At 45.6% G+C, this 26958-nt stretch overlaps 1 protein-coding gene across 2 annotated transcripts; it reads left to right on the forward strand.

Moving 5' to 3' along the window:
* Nucleotides 1-5668: 5668 nt before the first annotated feature.
* On the forward strand, nucleotides 5669-26099 carry ENO1 (enolase 1). Of its 2 annotated transcripts, none has more exons than XM_038376566.2 (12): nucleotides 5669-5896; nucleotides 11885-11978; nucleotides 14820-14915; nucleotides 18043-18101; nucleotides 19062-19131; nucleotides 19626-19759; nucleotides 20430-20652; nucleotides 22668-22865; nucleotides 23285-23486; nucleotides 23882-23990; nucleotides 24498-24556; nucleotides 25647-26099. In XM_038376566.2, the coding sequence occupies exons 2-12, from the start codon at nucleotides 11894-11896 to the stop codon at nucleotides 25714-25716; spliced, it is 1305 nt and encodes a 434-aa protein (XP_038232494.1). In that variant the 5' UTR covers nucleotides 5669-5896; nucleotides 11885-11893; the 3' UTR covers nucleotides 25717-26099. The 2 variants fall into 2 exon arrangements, with proteins under 2 accessions (XP_038232494.1, XP_043355943.1); XM_043500008.1 differs by lacking the exon at nucleotides 5669-5896 and adding an exon at nucleotides 6749-6821.
* The last annotated feature ends 859 nt before the right edge of the window (nucleotides 26100-26958 follow it).

The raw sequence follows: 26958 nt of genomic DNA on the forward strand, positions 1-26958 counted from the left end.
CCCACACCCTGGAATGTACGCTGTGTTTATGTAATAGGCTATTGGCTATATTAATGAATTGACTAGCAAGTCCTGATCTGTGCAGGTTGTGGTCTTGTGCTTACATGCTTTGGAATCCTCAGCAGATAATCTTAGCCAGGCGTTTCATGGCAGAGATGTTGTTCTTAACCCTTGTGCTGAAAAATTTCAAACAGGAGTGGAAGCAGGATTGCCCCCTCAGATACTAGAGTAATGAGCATGGGATAAATGATTAGATGGATATCGTCTGTAAATTTGTCACAGTCCATAATAATAAGGGGAATAGCTAGGCTGGCTGTCTATAAAAATCCCATTAAAGGAAAATTATTTTAGACCATAAGGAAACTGGATTATATTCCTAGGTGGTGAGACATCTATATTGTATACCTGTATTGTTACAAATGAGTTCCAACACTGGCCGATTTTGATTTGTATACCATGCCCACCATTCTGGTATCCTAGCACCTTGTCCAATGACAAAATGTGCATAAAAGATCTATTTCTCTCTCTCCCCCATACTCTGTAGAGATTCAGCGTTGTTTGTGTTGTACTGGTGTTATTATGGAAACGCTGGGTTAAAGAAGTGGGGTTTGCATTTTGCTCTGGAAATGCTGAGGTCCCTGGTTATCCTGATCTGTGCTGGGACTGAAGTTCAGATTCATGACCCATCACTGGAAAACCTCTGTCTCCTGAGTTCCCGAAATCGAGAATGAGAAGTAGCTGTCTGCGGAGGATATGGTCAAGGTCGGCTCTTAGCACCAATCCAAGGATCCTGAAGGCTCTGAAAGTGGGGACCAAAACCTTCCATTTGACCCAACTGAGACAGCCGAGCACTGGGGCAGTGTGGTCTTGGCAGCCCGTACATCTCAGGAAATGGACTGCTGTGTTCTCAGTCACTGTAGCTTTTTAAAAATTGGCAGTTTTATTCCTAAGTGTAGGCAAAATCCTCTTTTGTTTTTTAAGGGGCTGGTTAAAAGAAAAACAAAGTTGATTGAAATATTTCTTGTGTAATAGGATGAAATGTTGGAGGCAGGGAATTTTCATGGAGCCACGGATACCCCCTATTCCGTGCCAGCAAAAAAGTGTGTGCGGGGAGGAATTCTGTTTCCCAGCCCCTGCCCCAACATTTCTATGCAAAACTAACCCAGGAGATGCTCTGATTCCAAAGGACCTTCACTGAAGAAAATGTGGATAATTTCTGCTATAGTGCAAGGAAGAATTCCATGGGGCTAGGGGATTTATGTGCACCCCTGATCAATGTAGCTATGCTGACCTAACCCCGTCAGATGTGCTTGTTTAGGAGGTGGTATTCCCACACTGATGGAAAAGCCCCTTCTGCCGGTATAGGCTGTATCTACACTATGGAGTTATGCCCACATAGCTCCCAAGTGTAGACATACCCTCCTTCTTGTGCTTTATTTCATTTTAATGACAGTGCAGCACACTGAGATCTGTGCATAAGAGGCACTATGTGGCTAATGTGATGAATATAATTGTCTGAACTGTTCAGTTTCCAAATCTCAATTTCAATGCTTTAAAGTTTGTTTCCTGTACAATTTCTTGGTGCCTTTGCTAGGTGTGGGTATTAATGTATTTTCTCTTTGTGTATGCATTGTAGCCATGATCCCTATTTTATATATTGCTACCAGCCCCTAACTTGCTAACACTTATGCATGTATGTAACTTTACTCAGGTGAGGCTTCACATGATTTCAGTGGGACTACTGAGCTGAGTAAAGTTACATACCTGCATAAATCTTTGCAGGATCAGGGCCCTAGCTTGGATTTTAACATCAATAAACATTTTAAATCCCTCCCTCCAATATATAAATATTGAAACTGACAAATCCGTGGCTTTTACTCACATATAAAGCCACTCAGGTCCTGATCCAAAGCCCATTAAAACCAATGGAAATATTCCCATGGACTTCAATGGCCTTTGAAGCAGAGCCTCATTAGGCATCTAAATCCAAACTGTAGATTCTCAAAACCTCTGCTCAGGTGCTGCCTAACTCTGTAGGTGCCTAAAGTCCCTAGGCACCTAAATTTCCACTGGAAAAGCCCCCATACAAATCTGCCAGTGAGCATATGCACAGCTGCCTCAGTCTCTGTGCTTTGGGTGCCTTGCTCATACCTAAGCCCCAGCAGAAGCCTCAAACTAGGCATCACCCCACCTATCTTGCCAGTGCGGCCCAATCCTCTAGGCGTTCTCAGAAGCTGCCGACCGGATTGGACTCCACAGAAAACACTGCAGGGTGGGTGGTCTCACCACCGGGCTGAAAGTTTAAAGGGGTGGGACTTCGCCTCATTTTGTTGTGAGAAAGGGCTTAGGCACCTAACGCCAGGAGCAGGTATGTGATTGTGAATTCTAACTTGAGGGAGGCGCCTCCCTCCAGCCCAGATGTAGGCACCTAAATCCTTTGACTTAAACTGCTGCATAGTCATGATCATGAAATAAAGCCCTTTGTGGGGCGGGGCTTAGGACATCCCTCTCCTCCTCAGCACTTGCTATGGGCCAGCTTAAACGGCTCCCCACTTGATATGGTGGCTTTTGAGAATCCCATTCTTAAAGGAGCCTAACTCTCCCCATGCATTGTATAGGGAGCCTGGGCACCTAACTCAGCTGTGGATTCCACTTGGCAGCAGGGACCTCAGCATTAGCCATTGCAATGCTGAGTCTGAGTCCCTTTTGTGGATCTAGTCCTGAGAGCTTTGCCACAGAACGAAAAACTCCCCTTGGCATGGATCCGGCATTCTTTAGGCACGAAAACGCCTATTGTTAACAATGATGGCTCTGATCCTGCAGACGCTTATGCAAACAAGTAGTCCCGATGAGCTCATGTCTATAAGTGTTTGCAGAATTGGGACCTACATCCTTAACAAGGATGGCTGTTCCCCCAGCCATCTGTAGAAAGGGGATATAACTGTACAGGGATATCCCCTTCCAGAGATTTTTTTTGGGGGGGAGGAGGAGGGGAAGACACTAATTAAAGCATGGGTGACAGTTTCTGTGCTGCCCAGAGGGTAGCTATGTATTATTTGTATTTTTAAAATATTTGGTATAACAGAGCCTGGATACCACACCAATAGGGACTATACAACTTAAATGTTCTGGTTCGTTCTCTTTGTAAAAATGGAAAATTTCTTTTAAAATCTCTCTTTATGAGCCAGGGCTGCAAATCATCCCCAGAGGGGTGGCTGAGATGAATCTAGAGGTAGGGATGAGGGGTGAAACCCTCCAGAGTGGCAGGGAAATCCCCTTTTCCCATTTCCTTTCAGTATCACCACTGCTTTCCAGCCACAGAAATCTTGTTGCAAAGTGGCAAATGAAATGTATGTGTTAGCTCTGCTTTTCAATCTCTGATTCTTTGGCCTTCCTAGATCTTGGGGCCTGAGTTTCTGAATGGTTAAAAAAATGTAAAATCCCTAGCTACTCACCAGCAACCACACACCACACAACAGAACCACTAACCCAAGGAACCTATTCTTGCAACAAAGTCCGTTGTCAACTGTGTCCACATATCTATTCAGGGGCCACCATCATAGGACCTAATCACATCAACAACACCATCAGAGGCTCGTTCACCTGCACATCTACCAATGTGGTATATGCCATCATGTGCCAGCAATGCCCCTCTGCCATGTACATTGGCCAAACTGGACAGTCTCTATGTAAAAGAACGAATGGACATAAATCAGACGTCAAGAATTATAACATTCAAAAACCAGTCGGAGAATACTTCAATCTCTCTGGTCACTTGATTACAGACCTAAAAGTAGCAATTCTTCAACAAAAAACCTTCAAAAACAGACTCCAACAAGAGACTGCTGAATTGGAATTAATTTGCAAACTGGATACAATTAACTTAGGTTTGAATAGAGACTGGGAGTGGATGGGTCATTACACAAAGTAAAACTATTTCCCCATGTTTATTCCCCCCCCCCCCCCCGGTTCCTCAGCTGTTCTTGTCAACTGCTGGAAATTGCCCATCTTGATTATCACTACAAAAGGCTTTCACCCCCCCCCCCCCGCCCCGGCTGGTAATAGCTCATCTTAAGTGATCGCTCTGGTTACAGTGTGTATGGTAACATCCATTGTTTCATGTTCTCTATGTATATAAATCTCCCCACTGTATTTTCCACTGAATGCATCCGATGAAGTGAGCTGTAGCTCACGAAAGCTTATGCTCAAATAAATTTGTTAGTCTCTAAGGTGCCACAAATACTCCTTTTCTTCTTCCTGATTAGCATTACCTCTAGCTACACTTCTCCAGTCCTCAGTCCTACTGGAACAAGCACTAACAGGAAGACACGACATATTTGGCAGTTGTCGGTCCCCCATCAATGTGTCTGCTGGTTTCATGGATTCTTCCACCACCCTTCGTTTCCCCCCACTTTTTGTATGTGGCTTCTCCTATGGCTTTCCTAGAGCTTGGAATGGATAAAAATGTTGCCGGGGGCGGGGAGGAGAGAAGGTGAATGAAAATTCTTGCTAGGAACATGTTGCATGCTCCATAAATTATCTTACCCTTAGCTGCTCTTCCCCTGGTCCTGTTCCTTTGGTTTAGCCAGGATAAGTCATATTGCCAGAGCTGACTTTAGCGTTATGAATGGAAAATAGTATTTTTCAAAATCTAACCTACTACTGGTTTCAGAGTAGCAGCCGTGTTAGTCTGTATTCGCAAAAAGAAAAGGAGGACTTGTGGCACCTTAGAGACTAACAAATTTATTTGAGCATAAGCTTTTGTGAGCTACAGCTCACTTCATCGGATGCCAAACTCAATATAGGTTTCAGAGTAGCAGCCCTGTTAGTCTGTATTTGCAAAAAGAAAAGGAGGACTTGTGGCACCTTAGAGACTAACAAATTTATTTGAGCATAAGCTTTTGTGAGCTACAGCTCACTTCATCGGATGCCAAACTCAATATAGGTTTCAGAGTAGCAGCCCTGTTAGTCTGTATTTGCAAAAAGAAAAGGAGGACTTGTGGCACCTTAGAGACTAACAAATTTATTTGAGCGTAAGCCTTCCTGAGCTACAGCTCACTTCATTGGATGCATTCGGTGGACCTCATTACAGTTGCTCTTAATCGTTCCCCTCCTGAGCAGCACTTTTCCGCTGTCTGGTACCTACTTTGGCTTTGCTAAAGGTGAGACCTTAGCTTTCTGAGTGGATAATAACGTGCTACCCAAAAAAGCACTGTGGTGCAAACCGGCCTACTCATTCCACGGTTGTCGACTATCCCCATCCTGAGCTGTGTATTCCTTAAGTGCTTGCACTTAGCCTGTGACTGGGTTGCGTGGTGCATTCGGTCAAAAGCGGTGCTACTCCATGCGGGCCCTTAAACAGGAAAATGTTGAGGGCTCCCCCCTTCGTCCAGGACTAACCGCATCATTTCCACAAACCAACAAATGGACCAGCACGACTCACACGGAGGCACTTGTTCACCCGTCCGCGCTCAGTGAGATGAGCGGCATTTGTGTGGAAGACTAAAGCGGCCTCCCCCCCCCCCCCACGAGCGGTTTGGGGGGCGGGGGGGTGCTATGCAACTGCTCGCTCCGCTCCGGCTGCCTGGCGCGCGCAGGCCGGAGAGCGCAGAGGCTGGAGCGCCCGCGCCGAGCCATGGGATTTTCCATGACTGAACCCCGGGCCCTGCACGTAGCGCACGCGCCTCAGGGCTGGCGCGAGCCCCGCGCGGCCAATCAGAGACGGGCGAGTAGGCGGGGCCAGCCGAGGCGGGGGCCGGGCCGGGCCGCCCCTCATCTGCATGGGAGGGACTATAGCCCCGCGCGAGCCGGCGGCCTCTTCCCCAGTCGCCTTGGAGCGCGAGCCGCGCGTGACTCTCTCTCCCTCTCCTCCGCCGCTAGCGACACCGCGCCTCAGGTAAGCGGGGCGGCCTCGCTGCATCCTCCCTCTCCCCGGGCGGGGGCCCTGGCCGGGCACGAGAGCCGCCCGGCCTCAGGGCGCCCCCACTTGGCGGATGCCCGTAGGCCGGGGGGGGGGGGATGTTGCCGCCCCCTGGCCTCCCTTCACCTCAGGAGGCTGCGCTCGGCGGAAGATGGGGTGCGTGGCAGCAGGAGGGGCTGTGTCGCCCCCCGGGGGGGGGATATATTCCCCCGCCCCCCCGCCCGCACCCAGGGTGCGGCAGAGCCGGCCCGTGCAAAGCGGCGGCCGCATCCGGAGGGATGCGCGGCTGGTGCCCTGCCCGTTGCCCAGGCCTTGCTCGCCGCGCCGCGGCTGCTGCTGCCGCTTCCCGCGCCTCCTCGGCTTCCCCCCCCACCCCCACCCCACCGCATCCCCGCCGCTCGCGGCCTCCTGCAGCCCAGGCCTGCGGGCGGGAGCCGGCTGCGCCTGCAGCAGGACGGGCGGCTCTGCGGCCGGCGGCTGCTGCTGCGGGGGCACCCGGCTCCTTGCAGTCGCCGCCTGAGTCCGCGGGCAGCCCCGCGGGTCCCCTCTCATGGCGGGGGGGGGGCGGGGGCTGACTCGATCGCGGTGACTCGTGTGAGAGGCGGGATGGCCAGCGATGCTCCGTTCTCTCGTTCAAACGTGCTCCTGGCTGCTGCGTTTTACAGCCCCCCCCCTCCCCAGAGGCTACACACGTGCCCCTGGCACGGACCCGGTTTCCACGATGACTTGGTGGGCCAAGAGACATCTGGGCATGTCAGACCCTCACAAGGCACTTGCTGCTTCACTCCCCAGTTAAATCAGGTTTTGTGTGTACTTTGTGCCCTTGGCTAATCTGAGGGATCTCTTGCTGGGGTGGGGGGGGGCAGTGAAACTGACCAGTTTACAAGGAAATGTTCCTTGGGTAAGAGACTTCCTACTTCCTCTTTGCATTTTCCATTTGCTGCTCTTCTGTCTGCCCGCACCCCCCCCCCAAAAAAAACCCACCCCAAACTTCACCTGGTTGTGTGGGTTTTACTCGCAGACAGAAAAGGAATACTTGTGACACCTTAGAGACTAACAAATTTATTAGCGCATCCAGTGAGCTGTAGCTCATGAAAGCTTATGCTCTAATAAATTTGTTAGTCTCTAAGGTGCCACAAGTCCTCCTTTTCTTTTTGCGAATACAGACTAACACGGCTGCTACTCTGAAACCTGTCACTCGCAGACAGTGTCTGCAGACAAATGTTCAAAGCCATGTGGAGCCCAGGGAAAGTCAGTACTGCTGAAATATTAGGGGTAAGCAGCTGGCATAGCAGCAGCTTTTTGTGCCTCACATACCAAGTCCCCTTCAATGCAGGTTTACATTGCAGGGCTATGTATTGATTTACAAGGCCTGTAGGCCCCTGGGCCATGCTGATTGTTGCAGGACTCTTGCAGGCCAGTCAGCATGTGGTCTCGCAATGGGAAAGGTGCTTTTTTCAACCTGCTTCTCGTGACTCACAAGTGTATTCTAATCTATGTGCTGTATCTGTTACTCCCTTTTTTCATGATGCTTATAATACTTTTAGTAGGAGTGGACATCATGTTACTGAGAAAAATGAGTCACCATGCAAAGGAGTGGTTCCTTAGTTCAGTAACTGTTAACATGATGGGTACAGACTAGTGAGTATTTTGCAGCAGGCTTTAATTAACAGTGCTGTCTGTAGTAAGTTACAGCTTTGAACCTTTCGCTCTTTTGCAACAGTAGCTGTCCTTCAGCTCTGCTTCTCAAATATTTAATTTATTTCTAGATCAACATTCTTGACCAACATATGTTCCCAAATGGACCGTTGGTCTGATCCAGTATGGCCATTCTTATGTTTTTATGAAATCTTAATAGTGAAAATAATTAAATGTTGCTTTTATCTTTGGAACAGTACTGCAAGAAAGTTGGCTGCATATTACTTGCCAGGGGTAACCGCAGTCTTCGTCTGAGTGTGAAAACTAGTAGTGGAAATTCTCCTTTTGACTCTCATGGGGTTTGTACAGATAGTCAGGAGAAGTTTTTAGTCATCCAGACTTCAGAGATTTCTTTCCGTTACTTAACATGCTGAGTCACAGGGCAGGGATATGGGTTTTGAGCTGTACAGGAAGTATTGATATTTCAGTTCCAAAACCAGAAATTGAGGCAATTCAGTCCTTGATCTCCATTTTATTAAAAAACTGATTTTGAGTAGTCTGTTATTTCCTGACTTCCTGCATTCCCTGCTATGATGGATGCCAAGCAGCATTCTTATACTTTCATCCCACTTAGGGCATAGGCATGAATGAGGAATACACGGGGTGGGGGGGGAGGGGAGAGAGACAGACATGGGATGGAATTTGATGGTACCCTTGAAGTCTTCCTTGGTGACCCATACCTATCCTCTCTGGAATACTAAAGAGTGGAAGTAATAACCAGAGCCTAATCTTACTAGAACTGTTCATAATTGGAGGTGATGATGTCAGCCTTATCCAGAGAGTAAGGGAAGGTTCGGGAGGAGCCTTGTGAGTCTGCAGAAGCCTCCAGGATGTGCTTTTCAGCATCAAATGCAACTAATAGTTTGCAATTCTCATTCTGCACAGTTGCATTTTCAGTGGCAGGACATGCAAGGTTCTGGAGTGGGTTTACCCCCATGATTTGGATTATCTCATTGTCCCATAGCCTGTTAAGTGCATCTGCAAAGGCTGTCCATTACCTTTAGACTGTTTTCACTGCCAAAAAGGAGTTTTTACCGCAAGATAGCTGACTCCAGTGAGGTATCTTGCTGTAATAGCCTAGTAGAGGGGAGGCACAGTGGTTTTTATTTTTAATCTTTATGCAAGTAGTAAAGGTGAACTTGCTGTAAAAACACCTTCTTTGAAGAGCTGTCCCAAGAATCTCTAAATTAATATAATCGTATAAAGTACACTAGGCATTCATATAGTACTTGTTATCCATCTGGTAGCTGTGTTGTCCCCAGTATGGGATGAGGGACACAGGGATTTGGTGCATCAGTGGAATTAGAATTTGGGACTCCTTAATTTCCAGATGCTAGACCACACCCCTCTAAATGAATGCAGATATCCCCTCATCTTAAGGGGACCATTGACTGAGTGAATCACAGAAATAAGTGAAAAGAAAAGGAGTACTTGTGGCACCTTAGAGACTAACAAATTTATTAGAGCATAAGCTTTCGTGAGCTACAGCTCACTTCATCGGATGCAAATAAGAAATAAGTGGGGGACTGTATGTAACTTGAAAATCACTTATAAAACAGCCACTCCACAGGTTTGACTCATTTCTGTTTAGTTCTACCATGAAGCATTGGAGGCTTGGAATGGTAAATATGAGCTTACTGTGTTCCAGAATGCTCTCTCAGGGGAGGCTTCCTGTTTTTACAGCCCTGTCTCCCCACTTACGTAACCAATGAAATAAGCACAAGCAGACCTAAGCACAGCTGTGACATGCTCATGATTGTTCTCTTTTTCCCTCTATAGCTGTGGTTGACTGAATCACGGTTGTCCAAGCAGACAGTTCATGGAAGCAAATGATTTATGCTGGGCTCAAGAGGAGTTAGACTGTATCTTGTAGACAGATGCCGTTCTCTACCAACCATTCCTGGGCAAAATGACTCTTTGAAGACAGGAGTGAAGGGGCTCATCAAGGGTTAAAATAAAACTGGTTTGGTACAGGTCTGAAATACTGCAGTGCTGTAAATTGAGCATAGCTGCTAAGGAAGGGGAGGGACTTCTGGGGAGGTCACTTGTCAAGGACATTTGAGTAATATTAATGCCTGGTTATCATTTCAACTGAGGAAGACAGACACACTGGAAGCTTATAATGAGTATTTCCTGGGGTAACAAGTCTCCTTTTTAAAAAAAGAAAAAAGAAAAAAAAAGAACAGTTTATATGTTATGCAACTAGATTTCCGTGTAAACTGGCATATCCTGCTAAGGGTAGTGTCTGATCAGATGCTTTCTGATCATGGTGCAGTCCTGAAAATGAAAGTAAGAGACAGGGTATGCAAGAGCCTAATCAGCTTTGCATTAAAAGTAGCCTTTCTAGGATAAAGGAAGGATTCCTGCATCAAGGAAGGGCAGTATTTTGTGATAGCCACTAAACAGCATTGTGGAGGTCTGTGCCCTGGAAAACAGCAAGGAAAAGCGGGGGCAATGTTAATTACCTGGATACTTGCAAGTTTGGGCTAGAGGTCAGGGTTCTAAACCTCCAGGACTCTTCATACAGACCTGCCTCTGAAAATTGATGGCTCAGTTTAAGGCTCTAACAGTAGAGCAGAAAAGAGATCTAAAATCCTTTCATCCCTGGGTTTTCTACTACCTCACTGCCAAATGAACCAGAGAGGATTCAAAGTTAAGGGACTAAACAAAGCTGTCTTCTTAGCTTGTAGTGGAGAGAGATTAAGGACATAATTTTGGGAAAAGGGGTAGCTCCTGAAAGAGAGGAAGGCAAAATCAATCTCATACCGGTAATCACAGCATTTTAACACCTGTCCCATGAGCCTTTGTCATCTCAAAGGCAGCTCATAATCACTCTTGTATGCTGTCCCTACCTATGACTGATTTGCCAAACAAACTAGCTTACAATTACTTCCATCTAATGCAGTTTTTTTATTTGAGACTAAGCCCTGCTCTCTTTAAAGAAACTAACCTCACTGCTAAATCATGGCGCACAGGCACTTGCATGAGTTGCTTTAAAACGTAGCCAAGCTTATATAACTGCAGTAAATAATGCCTGTTCTCAAACAAATGGGCTGAGGGGAGTAGTGAATAGGAACACAGCCAGTTTGACAGTACCTCCAGTGATGGGGTGCACAATAAACAATGGACATTTAAAATCTTCTTTAATCTTGAAAATGGAAAAATATTTATTTCCCAAAAAATGATCTCCTTTGCAAGGTTTTTAGCATCACAGCTAGAGCAATGTTAGTGTTACGAAGCAGGTAGCTTAGCCCTGTAATAGGCAATACCATGGAAGGAAATGACATGCCTGCATATCCTTCTTGGATATTTACCTTGGAATGCAGCTGAGGTAGATATGAAGGGTGTTTTCTCTATAGTTTGCCCTAGTTAATCCATGCTGCTGGCTTTAGCTGAATGGCTGGGTACTAAAAAAGCTTGAAATGGAGACTGATTTCAGAGTGCATTATGGCTGCTCTGTTAATGGTTTTAGCCCATGAAAGCTTTATGTCCAAATAAATTTTTTTAGCTTCTAAGGTGCCACAAGTACTCCTCATTGGTTTTTGAAGTGAGTGGTATTTATAAAAACTGACTCAATCCTTATTCCGGTTAGTGAGCTGTTGCTCCAAGATTCACTGTAAAGGCAGAGTATTGCTCAATAAGAAGTCAACCGATCCTTGATTGAAGGATCACTTCCTGCTGGTTGTGGGTTTTTTGGACAAGGAAAAAAGTGTATGCAGAAAACTAGATGTGAAACAAAAGTTCTAACTCCAAATTGAGAACACCATTTACACACTTCATATCAAATGCAGTGGAAGCTAGCCGCACATAGCTGCCTCTTTCCATTTCAGGATTTGGTTACATTCAACTCCCAGAATCTGCTCTTACATGTGCTAAATGGGAGCTCCTGCACTGAAGTCTCTCTCAACAAAAGTGGTTTCAGCTAGTTACTGTGCATTAGTGTTGCTTCATTATTATCTAAGGATGGTATCTTTTAAGGAGTCTAAGGGAATTGAGCCTAAAGAAATTGGGCATCTCACTGCCTTAGGCTCCTTGGAAAATCCTAGCCTGAATGAACAGGTTATGCTTCCTCAAACTCATAACTGACACCTTAGCAGAGGGAAGAGATTTGATGGTGGCTTTCTCCTGTGCCAACAAACTTAAAAAAAAAAAAAAAAAGTGACTAGCAATATTTATGGAACTGCATATGTGACCTTTAGTGGTACTAAGGGTTCCTGTGCTGTGTTGGTCTTTCAGAATATTAAATCTTTTTTTTTTTCTTGGCAGATATTCAAAATGTCCATACTCAAGATCCATGCTCGTGAAATCTTTGACTCACGTGGGAACCCCACTGTTGAGGTAGACCTCTATACCAGCAAAGGTGAGTCTTGTTTCTACCTACGTCCATCTACTCCTGCCACAGATCAGTCTGGGCTGTCTACATCAGTTGAAGTAGAAAGATGATTTGTACAAAACCTCACCACCAAGAATGAGAGTTCAGTGTTGCGTACATACTGTGGTGAAGGCCCCTTTCATTCTTTGTGGGCCTCCTGCTTGCTTGGGGTCTGAGGCTGACTTATATGAGAGGATATTTAGAGGAGAGGGATGCAAACAAACAAGGATAGCAGCCAAAACTTATATGAAAACTGGTTCTTTAAAGCCCTATCTATTTCAGTCTGCTCTGTCTCCTAGGATGGATGAGATAAAGCTTTCTAATTAAAGGGGAAAAGCTGAAATCTCCAGGTGTACAGGATTGTGATAGAAAGGAACACATCTCAGCCCAGTATTTCTCTGCTAGGGGAAATCTAATTTCTTTAGTTATTGGTTTTGCTGGCTTTGTTAGGAACCTGATGTACTCTAGCATAATTTTAAACAGCAAATTATTTTACAAATAGTGGTCAGCTTGAGTTGGGCTTCATGAATAATAGGGGATAAATTCATCTCTAGTGTAACTCCAGGGAGGAACTGTAGCCCCCCAGATTAGGGCCAGAAACTCATGCATTTAAGCCACACTGAGGCATGGGAGAACTATACAAATCTTACATGGCTTATCACTACACTTATTTTCTCTCTGGCACTGAACATGTGCACTTGCGGAGTTTCTCTCCAGCCTCTTCTGCATGATCCTCTAATCATGTATTTGATGCGAGTATCTGTAGCCATAGGAGTTACTGTGAAGTGCAGCACTGAGATGCAGCTGCTGGAAGAGCTGATGAGTGGTGGAGAGAAGGTGAATGGGTCTCAGAATCTGAACTTCTCCTTAGCTAGCACTGATAGGAAAATGCAAACCCAAACTGAGAGTGAAATGCTCTGTTTTCCTTCACCTAATTCTCTACTGAATACATTAAACTGCAGTGATGATTGAAGCTACAAGAAAGACCTTTATCCTATTCTGTTTATATGGATTCAGTGGCATAATTAACCTGAGCATGGACAATGAGGCGTTTCCTTCAAATGTACTATGGTCATGTCTTGAACGCAGCTGGGACTTTCCCTCTCTGTGTAAGGCTTCCCAACCACAGATAAGTAGGAGCAAGAAAAATAAAATAAACTAAGAATGACAAGACACATCAATAGTCCAGCAGTTGGTACTTCAGTAATTCAGACCTCTAGCATTTGCATCAATGGGGATTTCTGCTTGAAACTAGGATAAGCTTCATGGATGGTGTAGCTGGAGCAAAATCCCAGTGTAAGTGGGGGGGGGGCCTTATTCCCCCACTTTAACAACTACCAATGTCCCTTGCTCCGCTGTGCTCTCACAACTTTGGCAAACTCAGCTCTATGCATGTACATTCTTGCTTTCCCTCTAGAAGCTCTTTCTGCTTAATTAGAGGAAGTTGTGGCTATCTCTATTGTGCTGCAGTTAGCTCTGCTCCAGGTCTCTTGCTGCACTGCCTGCCTAATGACATCTGCCAACACACTTCCCTTTGCTGTAACTTGGTGTAGCTGTTTAATGTGGACACAGACATGACTAGACAGCTGCTTAGCTGTAATTGTGGTTGTATATCCAACATTCTTCATCTGTTTTGGTTGCTGCAAGGCCTTTTCCCTCCACCCTTACTCATTGGGTCTTAGTTACTTATTGCGCCATCTCTTACGAGATCAGACGCTTCCATTGTACAAACCCATACAAGCGTGGCGTGGAATGAGCAATCACAATAGCTGTAATACACTAAGCAAACAGCTTAGCTCTGCCTGGAAAGATGAATGCCTTCTCTTAATGACATTCCGTACCAGACTTCTGCTTGAGGGAGGAAGGCTAGAGAAATCAAAGCTGGCATATCACTCCAGAGACTGCATGAACTCTAGTACTCTCAATGTTCTGTTCTGCAGGGTAACATCCTCAGCTAGAAGAGTATGTCTGCAGTTTTGTGCCCACCTTGAGGGGTCTTCCCCTCAAATGACCAGATAGCATCTCTGGGGACTACATCCTCCCTAGGATGACCTGCCCTCATCTCTCCCACCTCCATTTCCCCAATTGAGCCACAGCTTGACACATCTCCAGGGCACGCATTAACCTTGGGCTTCAATTGGTAAATTGGGGTGCTAATCTGAAACCTTCGGCCATGGCTCTGTCTGTCTAAACAACTTCTGCCTGCTTCCAAAGAGTGACCTTGCCTGATGAGGAGGAGATGAAACCTTTGTCTGCTTCCCTGGGGCACAGTGATGGTGATGCTGAGCATTATGTAGCACACTCAATCTTCCCGATGCCCTCTTCCCCTCCTAGCCCTACTCCAAACACCTGCCTGCCCAAGAGCAAGGGATTCAACTTAGAACTAGTGGGCCAGTCCTGGCAATGGTGCTTTTTGTTGGGAATTGAGTTTTGGTGGTTTTTTAAGTTTTGGGTTTCTTTTTTGAGGGGGACTTAGGAAAGAATACCACTGTTAAGCTAGATACCTCCAACTCCTAGCTCATCTGGGAAAGGGTGGCTTATTCAGATGATGGATTGGCTTTTCCTGACTCATGCCTTCCGTCCATCCAGCAAGCTTTCAGTCTTGATATTCAGCCCATTGCACATTGAGCAGTCTGAGTTAGCTTATTGTGTTGCCCAAGCATGACTCGGAAGAGTAACTCTTCCTGATCCAGGTGAGAGACCTTGTAGTGCGGAGGGAGCAACGTTCCCTGTGCTGCAATACTAATAGTTTTAGGTTGGGATAAAGAAGAGGCAGAACCTCCCTGGATCCTGCCATGCTGAGATTGTTCTCTCTTCTCTCCTGCTAAGGTCTGTTTAGAGCTGCTGTACCTAGTGGTGCCTCCACTGGAATCTATGAGGCTCTGGAGCTTCGTGACAATGACAAGACTCGCTTCCTGGGAAAAGGTAAATCCATTCTTTCCTTTCCAGTGTCCAGCCTCAGCAGTTCTGTGGGAGGCATTGCTGCAAACACTCATGCACCAGTGCTGTTGCCGTAGGTAGTATTCTGGCATCTTTATATTTCCATCACATCCCCCTTCACTTAGCACATTGTTACTGGCTAACTTGCAATCCCTTAACAGCAAGTCAGTTGACCCATTGCACAGAGGTGCTCCAATACTGTTCAAAAGTATAGTATGCCCACACAGCTCCTCTTGAAGACAATGGGAGCAGTGGATGCCTATTTGCTCAGAAAATTAGCCATAATATGAGTCAGAGATGCTTGTATTTGCTTGAGTATATAGAGCTCAGTCACTTTTTTTGTTTGTTAGCTGGTCATGGCATTCTAGTACAGTATGCAGTAGGCAATTTCATTACCCCACTTTGCTGCACTGCATGTTGACGCAACCTCAGGGCACTTGTTCTGTGCTAAATAATAATGTATTCAGGCTAATGGGCATCTAAACAACCTACCCCCAATAGCCCATTATCCTTATTTGCCAGTTAATCACAAAGATCCTTCATAGAGATGGAAGACTGCTTGTAGGGTGAGTGCTTGAAGCATTCTCTTCCCTGAACTATTTGGTAACAATTGGTGTAATGTGCTGCCAGACTTGGGAGGAAATATTTTCAAATGAGGATGATGTATGGAATCTAAAATTAAGAGCATCTGGTAGAGCAGTCCTGAGCCGAGCTCAAAAGAGCTTGCATGTGAGGATTGGACTGTCTGCAGATTCTGTCCGATGTTCAGTGCAACTGTTCATGGTCTGCAGTGACCTGTTTAGGACAGAAGATCAAATTCAGTTTTCATAGAAAGCATAGTTGCCTTTTTAAACTGACCTTTGGGAAGGGTCTGCAAAAGTACATCCATACACTACCACTGTGAAAGCCCATGTGCCAAGGGAACCTATCAAATAGTATAGAAAGCCTGTGCATTTAGGTAATAGAGTTCTTGAGCAATTTCACGTTTGTAATCCTAAAATGTCTTGCTTCTCAGCGTATTGCTTGCCAAGGCTCATAAGAGTGGCTAGGTTTAGCTCCCTTTTTCCTCATTATAAATCACTAGGGAAATAGATTGGTTAAATAGGAGTGTGTTCAAATAACACTGAAGGTAGTCCTGTGACTCTTGAGGGGCTGGTATTTTTAAATGGAAAGGTTGGAGGCCTCTATGGTGCTTCATAAACTCCATTGCAGTAAAGATTTCTTCAATTCTGGTCTGGTGAGATGGAACTGTTTGTCCTTACTCGCTCATCGCTCGGGTGAAATTAACTTCAAATATGCCCAGATTACCAAAGCAGAGCTTGGTCTGGGCAGTATGGTTAAGAAAAGCCTCCTTGAAAGAATTGAAGAGCTTGTGCTGTCTACAACTTAACAAAACAGCCTATGTGGTGTTTGGAAACGGTCCCATAAATGCTTCATGTGGCTAGGAGTTTTCTTGTTCAAATATAATTTTAAGGGCTTATCTGCTCCTGCTGCTTATTCTGCATCTGGAGTCATAGCCCTCTGCTTGAAAAAATACATTATCTTCCACAGGTCTGATGTCTGAAGATTACTTGTCAGGTAGGGAATAAGCAGCAGGAGCCAACAGACTCTCCAAGATACTAATAAAGAACAAGAGAAGTGGAAAGTAGGAAATAGAATAGAAATATTTCCAAACAGATTGCTTTGGAAAGCCTTCTGTAAGTCATCAGAGGCTGTTTAATAATGCAGATTTAATCAGGCTTTTCTAGGCTTAGCAGCCTTTTACCTCACCTGCTCCATGTGTTCTGAACAAAGGAATCTTTGAAGCACTTGTCTGCTCAGATCATCTTTGAGAATGGGGGAGGCTATCAGTATCACTAGGCTGGTGTTGGTTGGCTGGTTAATTACTATGGTCTTGGCTGATGGAGGAAAGAAGCAGAACCTACCTGGATTTGGAAGTGGATTGGTCTTCTGTCATTGCATACTTGGCAGGCACAATAGTCTCAGTGGAGTGTTTGACTGCAGGTTGAAGAGCTGGGATGTGCAGTGTCGTGTACAGAATTGGTGTGGCGTTGTGTACAGAAGCCCCATTTTTCTCTCTCATTCACATATATAATTTTTTCATCCCAGGAAAATGTTGGCTGACATGCAGCATTTTGTACAGGCACCAACTGCTTCAGCAAAAGACAAAGCTTTAATATCTGCATGTAGGCTCTGATGTTCAGTGTAACGCTAACCACTCTTCCAACTGAGAGGACACTAATGTAAAAGCAAAGTGGTTCAGCCTCAGCGAGGCCTGGATTATGATGGTGCTCCAGTAGTCAAAACAAGACAGGGTTGCAGATATTAAACACCCAGTTGTCTATTTGTTTAAACCCTCAAAGAAGAAATCCTCCCCTCCTATGTCACCCCACATGCACTTACAGAAGCAGCCCTTCTCCTTAAGTGTCCTCATGGCCTCCTTATTCAGAAGTTGGCATGTTCAGCCAATAGGAACCTGAAGGTTTGCAAATTCAAGGCTGGACTCTAGAATTGAGACATTGCTGGGGGAAATAATTGACCTGATTGGCTGGAGATGCATCAACTTCCACTACCTTGTGAACCCGCTGGCTTCTGTTCTGTTGCTTAATATGGGGCGTTTTGCTCATCTTTGAAACTACTGCAAAACTTTCTCTGCACTTTTGTGACTTCTTCCTTCATTTGCACAGTCTGCTTTTGTGTTCTTTTGTGGGCCTTCATCTCTTCCTTTACTCTCTTGTCCATTTCACTTCTGTCAGGTGTATCCAGAGCTGTTAAATATGTTAACGAGTTCCTGGCTCCAGCGTGTTGTACTCAGGTAATGGTCATGTGCATTTATTGCAACCGGGCACTTGGACTGACTCCTCCAGTGCATGGTCTTGCAAACTAACCTTTCAGCAGGCATTCCTAGAGGATGGCTATTTCCATGATATAACTCGTCACTCATGTGAGATCACCTTCTGAAAGAACTTAGACTTGGTAGTGAAAGCTAAGGTTTTGTTAGGGGAGAAGCTGAATGACAGGTGATTGGGGTTGGATTTTTTTTCAAGTGATCATCTACTAATGCCTGCTTAGCCAGTGTGTGTTTAGTGATTGATTTGCTTGTTCCTTCCAGGTGTCTCAAAAGCTGTTGGGCATGTCAATAAAACAATTGCACCTGCACTGATTAGCAAGGTAGGAGCATTCGTTGTTTAACTAACCTCATCTAATGCAAGTAGATTTTCTAGCTCTTTTTTGTCCCTTTTTTAAAGGAGCTGGAGACTATCTCTTGATGTGTAGCTGGCCTGTGTGTGAGTGCATGAGAACAAATTGACCTAAAATAACTCTTCTGAATCCAGTAACTGCTTCCATTAAAAAGTGCAAATGTAACCCTAACTTAGCCAGAATAGCATCACTTGTTCCGGTCATCTGTGACTTAGTCTGGGGGAATGTTGCATGTGTTGCTGCATACAACAGCCTAAATGGTGAACTCGGTGCATATTTATTCCTGGTGTCCAGCATTCAAAATGAAAAAGTAATGGCACTTCATTCTGACAGCTGTCTTTTAAAGAAAGCGTGGGTTTGGTTTCATACATAGCTTCAGTTTGTTTGAAGGAGTCCATCTGATTACAAAGCTATTCTGAAGTCATACTCTTGAGTGTAGAGGTCTCATTCAGCTAGGATCACTGGACCTCTGTACGTGCTAAAGGAGGAACATAAACCTTCATTGGTTGCCCCTCTGCCAGGCTAGGATGAGGACAAGGGCAGTTTCCCTCAAATGAGGCATGTTTAAGGATGTCCTTCAGAGTTCAGGAGTAAGACACTTGGAATTCACCAGGGTTTGAGTTTCTTATTGGCTCTCTTTGGTGTATCCACTTAATTTCGAGACCTACTATAATTTGCTAGAAACTGAAATTCACATATAATCACAATGCATGTCTAGCCTCTTAGCTCTGCTACTTCTTCGTTACCCTCATGAAATTCTTCATGTCTGCTGGACGTACACATGAGGTATCATTTGAGCTCAAATTAGTGACAGTTTTTGAAGCTGAAATTTGGGGGAATCCACAGGTAGGTGATACTGGAGAAGGGGATTGCTTTGAACTGTACAGCATGGCTTTATTTCTTGGGGTTTCACTCTTCTTCCCTTTGCAGAACATAAATGTTGTGGAGCAAGAGAAGATTGACAAACTGATGCTGGAGATGGATGGATCAGAAAACAAGTGTAAGTGTCTTTTTCCACAACACACAGATGTACCTTTTCAGCACCAGGTATGTGCCGCATTGTGGTGCGGAGTAATTGAAGTTGTTTGGGAGGGCCAAGAGTGTGCTCTATCCATGATTAACCCTACATCATGGTGCTGAAGTAGTTGATGGCCATCTCTAATTGAGTAAAGGGATAGCTGTTAAGAAATGAGGCATCCACTTCGGAATCAGTTCTGCTGCTGTGATTATAGGTACTGTGTACCTACTAGGATGTATGCTGGCAGTGCGTGTACCCATAGACTTTCGTGACAATTCCATGTCTAAACTATTGTAAGTTACTCTGAACTTCATGTGGTCTTAGAGTGGGAGTGAAGGAAAGGAGTTGTATAAGCTTGTGGTTTATACATTTTTAAAACAGTTATCACAATAGTGCTGCTAAGGTGTTGCTTTTTGAGGAGGATTGACATTGTCTATATAAACAAACCATGTGATTGTTTTGTTTTTGTGTTTCAGCCAAGTTTGGGGCTAATGCCATTCTGGGTGTGTCTCTGGCTGTGTGCAAAGCCGGTGCTGCTGAGAAGGGGGTCCCCCTGTATCGTCACATTGCTGACCTTGCAGGAAACCCAGAAGTCATCCTGCCAGTTCCTGTAGGTTTCCTGAGTCGGACATTTGGAGACTTAATCTGCTTGGATGGCGTTTTCCTCCGTGATTTAGGAGCATAGTCTCATCGACTTTCACAAGGCCTCTTGCTTTTAACTCGTGTGCTTGAAAATTCTCATTCCCCATCCTTTGAAGACTGATGGCTATGCAAGAGGCATTAGCACAGTACTCAGATTTGGGAGAGCAGCCTATCTCTTGGCCTCAGGAATTTGAGGGTCTCCTAGTGGAACCCTTCTGGATTATAACTCTTGGTTTAAAACACAGATGAAATAGACCTACCTATGCATGGTGGTCTTCACTGTAAACTCAAGTGACAGGGGAGTTAAGGTGCAACTCTCCCTTGATTGCTTATTCAGGGAGAGCATGCAAGGGTTTCATGCAGAATAAGAATGCATTCCATGTCCAGGATGAGTGAGCCAGCAGCCTAGTAGCATGGGATCCAAATGATCAGGTGTTTGATCCTACACCTATGACTCAGTAGATGTTTCCATTGATTTCCACAGGTCCAAGATAAGGGTGGGTGTTCTGGACAGCTTGTTTGGTGGAAAGGGAAATGGGCATATCTCATTGCACTGCTTAGTTATACTGTATTGGTCATGGCTAAAGATGGAGGGCGAAGTGGAGCAGCTAACTCTTCCTCTGTCCTCTTGTGTCAAGGCTTTCAATGTGATCAATGGTGGGTCCCATGCTGGTAACAAGCTGGCCATGCAGGAGTTCATGATCCTCCCGGTTGGTGCTGAGAGCTTCAAGGAAGCCATGCGTATTGGTGCTGAGGTCTACCACAACTTGAAGAATGTCATCAAGGAGAAGTACGGAAAGGATGCAACCAATGTGGGTGACGAGGGTGGTTTTGCACCCAACATCTTGGAGAACAAAGAAGGTACAAAACAGAGATGGGTGGAGAAACTAGAACTTTACCACCAGTTGTGTGCAAGGCTGTGTAACTGGCTCAGCTGCTTCAGCCAATCATAGGCTCCAAATATGTGAGGCTACTGGCCTAACAGTCTTGCTGATCTCTGGTGGAGAGACCTCTTCCTTTCTATTAACTCGGATTCACTGAAGTATACATCCATCCCCCTTCCATTCACCCCAGAGGGGCTGGTCCTCTCCCATAGGGCTTTCCAGTGCAAAGCTGGTGTACTGAATGCCCCCATCACTGACTCCAGAAGGCTAAATGGCCAACAGGAGATGGAGACATACTTGGCCATGTGTGGGTAGGGACTAGTGGCTCCATTCCATGAATTCATGTGGATTAACAAGGTGACATAATTTTTCCATAAATTTCATTTCCTATGTATGCTGGCTGGAGGACATCTCATCCCAGCTAGCAGTGTGGTTAAAGTCTTCTAGTTCTTATGCCTAAGGTTACTGTTGCTCAAAAGTAAATAAGTCAAGAGACTTCATTGGGGCTGGTCTGTCTCCTAATGCTCCAGAGAGAAGGGACAGCTTGCACTGTAATAGTGAGCAAGAAAAGCTGCTTGGGAAGTGGAACAAAGGTGGCCTCTGTTCCAATTCCTCAGTCCCTGAGACAGCACAAGCCTCCGGGAAAGGGGATCTGCTTTCCAGCAACATGGAAAATACATTCACCGAAGAGCCTCTAGCAAATGCTGTGTGTCTGCCAAGTCGGTGACAAGGGAGCAGCCTCTGAGCCATAAGGGAACTGAACACCTCTGCGTCAGCAGAAAGCTGTTTCAGTTTTGAATGTAACTGACAGTTTTCACTGTAACCATTATGATGCATAACCTTTATGGTGCATAACTGTCCAGCCTCAACATAGCAGTCCCTTCAGTGACACTAGAGATGCTTGAGCAAACACTAGAGACCCAGAGTCTCTGACTCTACAGGCAGCTTCTTCCCCTTCATGATACTGAATGGACAGTCTATTGGTTTTATACACTGGCACTTTTTTTAAATGAAGCCACTGATTAAATGTAAATAGCAAACAATTAACACAACTCTGAGTTCTGGGAGTTCCAGACTTGTGTTAGTATCGGCTGCTGCTTTTGCAGCTTGCCCTATTCTAATATCGACTGTTTTCTTTTCTAAAAAGTACTGATCAAAATTGTAACTGTACACAGTCTGGCAGGTCCAGCAGCTACTTGGCTCTAAATCTGGTATGGGTCATGGGGGGAGGAGGGGGGGTTGTATTTCTGTTGCTCTTGTACAGCACGTGGCTCTTCAGACTGCCAAGTGGTATCATGTTTTGGAGGATACAGCAGCCATGCCTTCTGTCAGAAATAGCCTCTCTTTTCCAAGGAAAAGAGGGGAATGTGTGTAACTGGAACCTTGACACCTCACTGGGGGAAATACAGTTCTTTTCTGTCCCACTCAACATCAGGCTAAATTTACTACTTTGACTTCTATTAATGCCTCTCGGGACCTTTACCCTTACCAGCTCTGTCTGTGCTTCTGCAGGAGTTGAAACTAGACAGGATTAAGGCAGGCAGGCCATTACTTCGTGCCTAGCTAAATTCCCACTGCAGCTGAAACTGGAAATGGTATTCATTTCCTGACCTTTAATTGTTCACTGATGTTGATATGAGCGGTTGCACTCCACCTCAGAGGTGGCTTCATGTCAGTGGTGGGTGAAGATTCTTAAGTATCTCTGTGAGACTGATATGGGGTATCATAAAGACAAATGAAGTGATAAAATGCTCCAGGAGTATCTGGTGCTGTACAGACATTGGTCAGTAAGACCTTGTAACACCCTTAAAAGGCTGGTAAGGAATAATCTCATTTTACAGATGGGGAGAGGTCAGTGACTTGCCCAAGGCCCCCAGATAAGTCAGTAACAGAATGTGGATCATCTTGAGGCCTACAGCATGCATTTTCTACAGAAGTGGTGTTAAAAGTATTACCCAGGAATTCATTATAACCCACTATCTAACATTCCAGCTCTGGAGCTGCTGAAGACTGCAATTAGCAAGGCTGGCTACACTGACAAGGTGGTCATTGGGATGGATGTGGCTGCCTCAGAGTTCTATCGTGATGGAAAGTACGACTTGGACTTCAAGTCTCCTGATGACCCCAGCAGATACATCTCTCCTGACCAGCTGGCTGATCTGTACAAGAGCTTTATCAAGAGCTACCCATGTAAGTGGTACATGCTGCTCAGTTAATAGGCAGTCAGTAATAGATGGTGTATTCCCTGGCAGGTCTTGCTCCTCCCACCTCCTCTTGGTGCACTGCAAGAGGACAGACAGTAGTAGAACTAGAGAAACTGAGTAGGCTTGAGTGGAGGTTAAACCAGTTTATAAAATAGCCTTTAATCCTGTGCTTGGGATTTGGTTCATAGTAGATGCAGTTTCAAAGCTGCTTATGCAAAGTCCTGAGCAGGGAGGGAGGTGTCCGGTGCATTAGTAGATGTCATAACCCTAAACATCACCTGGCTATAATAAGCTTTGCCTTAAGAGCACTAGACTCTGTTAAATGGTATTTCAAGTGCCACAGCTTGAACTCTTCCCGGATGCTGAGGCTGTTATTTAAAATACCCCTTCTGCTTCCCTTCTCAGTGGTGTCAGTTGAAGATCCCTTTGACCAGGATGACTGGTCAGCTTGGAAGAAGTTCACTGCCAGTGTGGGTGTTCAGGTGGTGGGTGATGACCTGACTGTGACCAATCCTAAGCGTATTGCTAAAGCTGTGGAGGAGAAATCATGCAACTGCCTGTTGCTCAAAGTGAACCAGATTGGCTCTGTCATGGAATCCCTGCAGGCGTAAGTCGCTTTACAGATATACAGACCAACTTCATATCATCAGTGTGGGGCTAGGTACTTGCACTTCAAATACCACCTGAATTGCCTGCCCGCTCTCACACACGCGCTCGCGCACACAGAAAACTGTCTTCTGCCTCCTGATGGAAGAGTATTCAGTGCAGTGCTTGAAATATCTTAAAACAAGTCAGCCACAAGTTCCTATGAAGCAATGGGCTGGATGACTGTTTCACTTCTCTGAATAACTTTCTTGGCAGTGTATCATTGCATCCTAAACACCATTATCAATATTAACTGAATAAACCTGAGGCTGGATCATGCTGTAATTAGCAATACTTGGCACTTGGTATCCTTTGTACGAGTGGTGCAGAATCTTACTCCTATTTATCTTGCTTTAGCTGCAAGCTTGCCCAGTCCAATGGCTGGGGTGTGATGGTGAGTCACCGTTCTGGAGAGACTGAAGATACCTTCATTGCTGACCTGGTGGTTGGTCTCTGCACTGGACAGGTCAGTGTCCGTACCTGGAATGGTCCCCCTCTAGTCACCTGGCTTCCTTCTTTCATAGAACAGGAGCCATTTTGTAGCAAGAAACAGATGATCCTAATGACCTTGGAGGCACAAGGATTTCCCTCTATTGCTATTCAGGAGGCCACCTAGTCCATAATGGTAGCTATGGCAAACGTACTGATGCTCTTTCTCAGTAAGCGGAGATGCTGTTTCCTTGTGATGTCACTAATAAAACGAGGAAAATTTCAGATCAATCCATGTGGGTGTGTCGGGATTTCCTGATACTGTAACTTCCAGCAATAAAATGAGTGAGTGCACTATTCACTGCTGGAATCCAACTTCCACCCAGCTTGATTCAGGTTAGCTGATCAAACTTCTGATTGCTTCTGTCCTTCCACCATGCTCAACTCAATGCATTATTATTAAGGACATGATTGTTCTTACCTCCTACCATAGGAGGGCATTACTTTAACCCCAAAGTAAGTAATTTCCTGACCTTTCTTTCAGATCAAGACTGGTGCCCCTTGCAGATCTGAGCGTCTAGCGAAGTACAATCAGCTGCTGAGGTGAGGATTGCTCTGGATTGGAGTGGGGAGGAGGGGGACTAAAGTAGCCTGCAGGCTTGCTCTAAGAACAGGGTATAAGGCATTGTCCATCTGATAACTTGGTCTCTGGTGTTGCTGTGCTGGCTCTCCAAGAGTCCAGTGGAACCAGAGCAGTCTCCAGTGCCATGCTAGGGCACGTGCTAACACTGGCTAAGATCTTCCTAGCTGACTGTGGTGAGACCAGTGAGTGCTGCCATGCATTCTGGACTGACCAAATACCAAGAGCTAAGGGCCTCAAAGATTTGGGGGCGGTCCATAGCTGGCCCTTGTAGAACTTTCCATGTTGCCCCTGTGGGCTTATAAACCTAGGTGGTGTAGCCACAGCTTGGTCCCTCTATCCAAATGAAGAAGCCCTTATCTCGTGACCTGTGGCAACCCTAGTGCTATGAAACGCTACCACTTTTAGCCCAGAAAACATAAATCAGCCAACGTCTGTGCTGCTTATGCTATGCCTTGACAGCAACTGGAGTCATTGCCCTTGGTATGGGCGGAACTGCACTTAAACACTGAATACACCACGGGGAGATTATAGTTAGGAAGTATCCTGCAATACCCGAGAGTTGCGTGGCAGGAGGTGTAGATGTTAACTGTTCATGTGAAGGTCAGCAGAATAAGTCTTATCCATAGCTGGGTGGGATACAGCATGCAATGCATGTGGTCAGCTACTAAGCAGACTCTTGACTCCTCAATGGATATGACATAAAGGAAAATACTGTCCCTTGCCAAGGTGCTTGTGCCCCACAAAAAGACAAGCCCAAATTCAGCTGCATATTTGGAAACTGCATATGATCAGTGGCTCTGTCTAATGCGTGCTAGCTTGTGTTGGCAGCTGAACTTTGGTTTTGTGGCAGAAATGTCACAGGGAGGGCTTCAAGCATGTGTGGTGAGATCACCGTTCTCTACAGTACTACTCTATGGGTGGGTTTTGCTCCATCACTGTTGTTGCTGCCAGTCCAGCGAGGCAGTCATGCAAATAGATGTACCATGTTCTGTGCTTACACTCCTTTCTCTTTTGTTTGGTGTCCCCACCACCCCTTTTTTCCCCAAACAGAATTGAGGAGGAACTCGGAAGCAAGGCCCGCTTTGCTGGCAGGAACTTCAGGAACCCCCGTATCAACTAAGCTCTGCGGGTCAGACAGCCCCGGTTCTGGTTTAAAACACTAGTCATCTGATTAGACCATTATTTACCTGTATTAGAAAGAAAGGCAGCTGAAGGAACAAGACCAGTTTGCAGGGCCTCTCACCCTAGACTGTATTTCACCTAGTGTTCCCCAGCTCTACCTGTTGCTCTTAAGCGCTTTGCTGCTTCTGTAGAACAGTCCCTCTGGGGGTTTTGTGTATTTAAAAAATTGGAACCATGTTTTAAGACCCCACTTGGACCTTGCTGAGGTCCTGTTCCCCCTGTTTAAATGTGTGGAGCTGTGTAACTTGCAGTGCAGCCTGAGGTTCCTATGGACAGAAATAGTAGTGTTATGTGAGGCAAATAAAAGCATCAAACAACCCAGCAGTGAGTGTTGCCTGGAGTTATTCCATGAGAAGTCTCACTGGCATGCACCCTGTCCCTAGTCTGTGCATGCACACCTACTGCTGAAGGCTCTCCTATTGTGGGTCCTGGCTAGTGGCATGCATGGTCTTTGTCCCCACAAAAAGCTGCAGCTTAGCTGTCTTTGCCCTTCACAGATCGATTTCCCAGCACATCTAGGGATGTGCCATGCTGCTGCTGAGAGTTCACTTAGCCAAGTTAGCCCCTCTTGAAAACAGGGCTCGCTCATGAGGAGAGAGCTTTGGGGCATTCTCTGAACTCTTGTGGTCTCCTCATCTCAGTGTGCATGTTCTCGCTCTCCGACCCTGAAAGCTGGTAGAAGAGTTGCAATCACTTGTTTGTTTTTCAGCATTCAGTGCAAACTGCTTACATGCCTGGAGGTCAATAAGGCTTCATATGCTTAAGCCTCTTCAATACCTCTCTATTTTGTTTCATGTTTGGGTGCTTTAGCTGTGGGAGGTTGGAAAGAGCAGAGTGAGCTTTAAGCAGAAACACAGATGCAGATTTGGTCAGGTGCATTTAACTCGTATAGTCCAGCACAGTCCTTGTGGGCCACCTTCCTTCGGCTGGTTTGATAAATTTGTGAAACTATAAGGATCACCTTTCAGGACTAGCCATGTAATAGCAGTTGCTTGGTCCTTTCCACAATGTCTCCTAGCACCGATGCAAGGCATTACTTCCCTAGTTCATAGGACTCCCTTCCCACCAATCCATATAGTTTCTCATCCTCTTGCAAGGGAACAAATTTTTGGCAAATATTTGTTAAACTCCCAAGACCCTGTAGTTTTCTGCACAGGGTGACTTGGCCTGCTTGACACTG

This window comes from Dermochelys coriacea, chromosome 18, assembly GCF_009764565.3.
Source record: "Dermochelys coriacea isolate rDerCor1 chromosome 18, rDerCor1.pri.v4, whole genome shotgun sequence".
Taxonomy (NCBI): Eukaryota; Metazoa; Chordata; order Testudines; family Dermochelyidae; genus Dermochelys; species Dermochelys coriacea.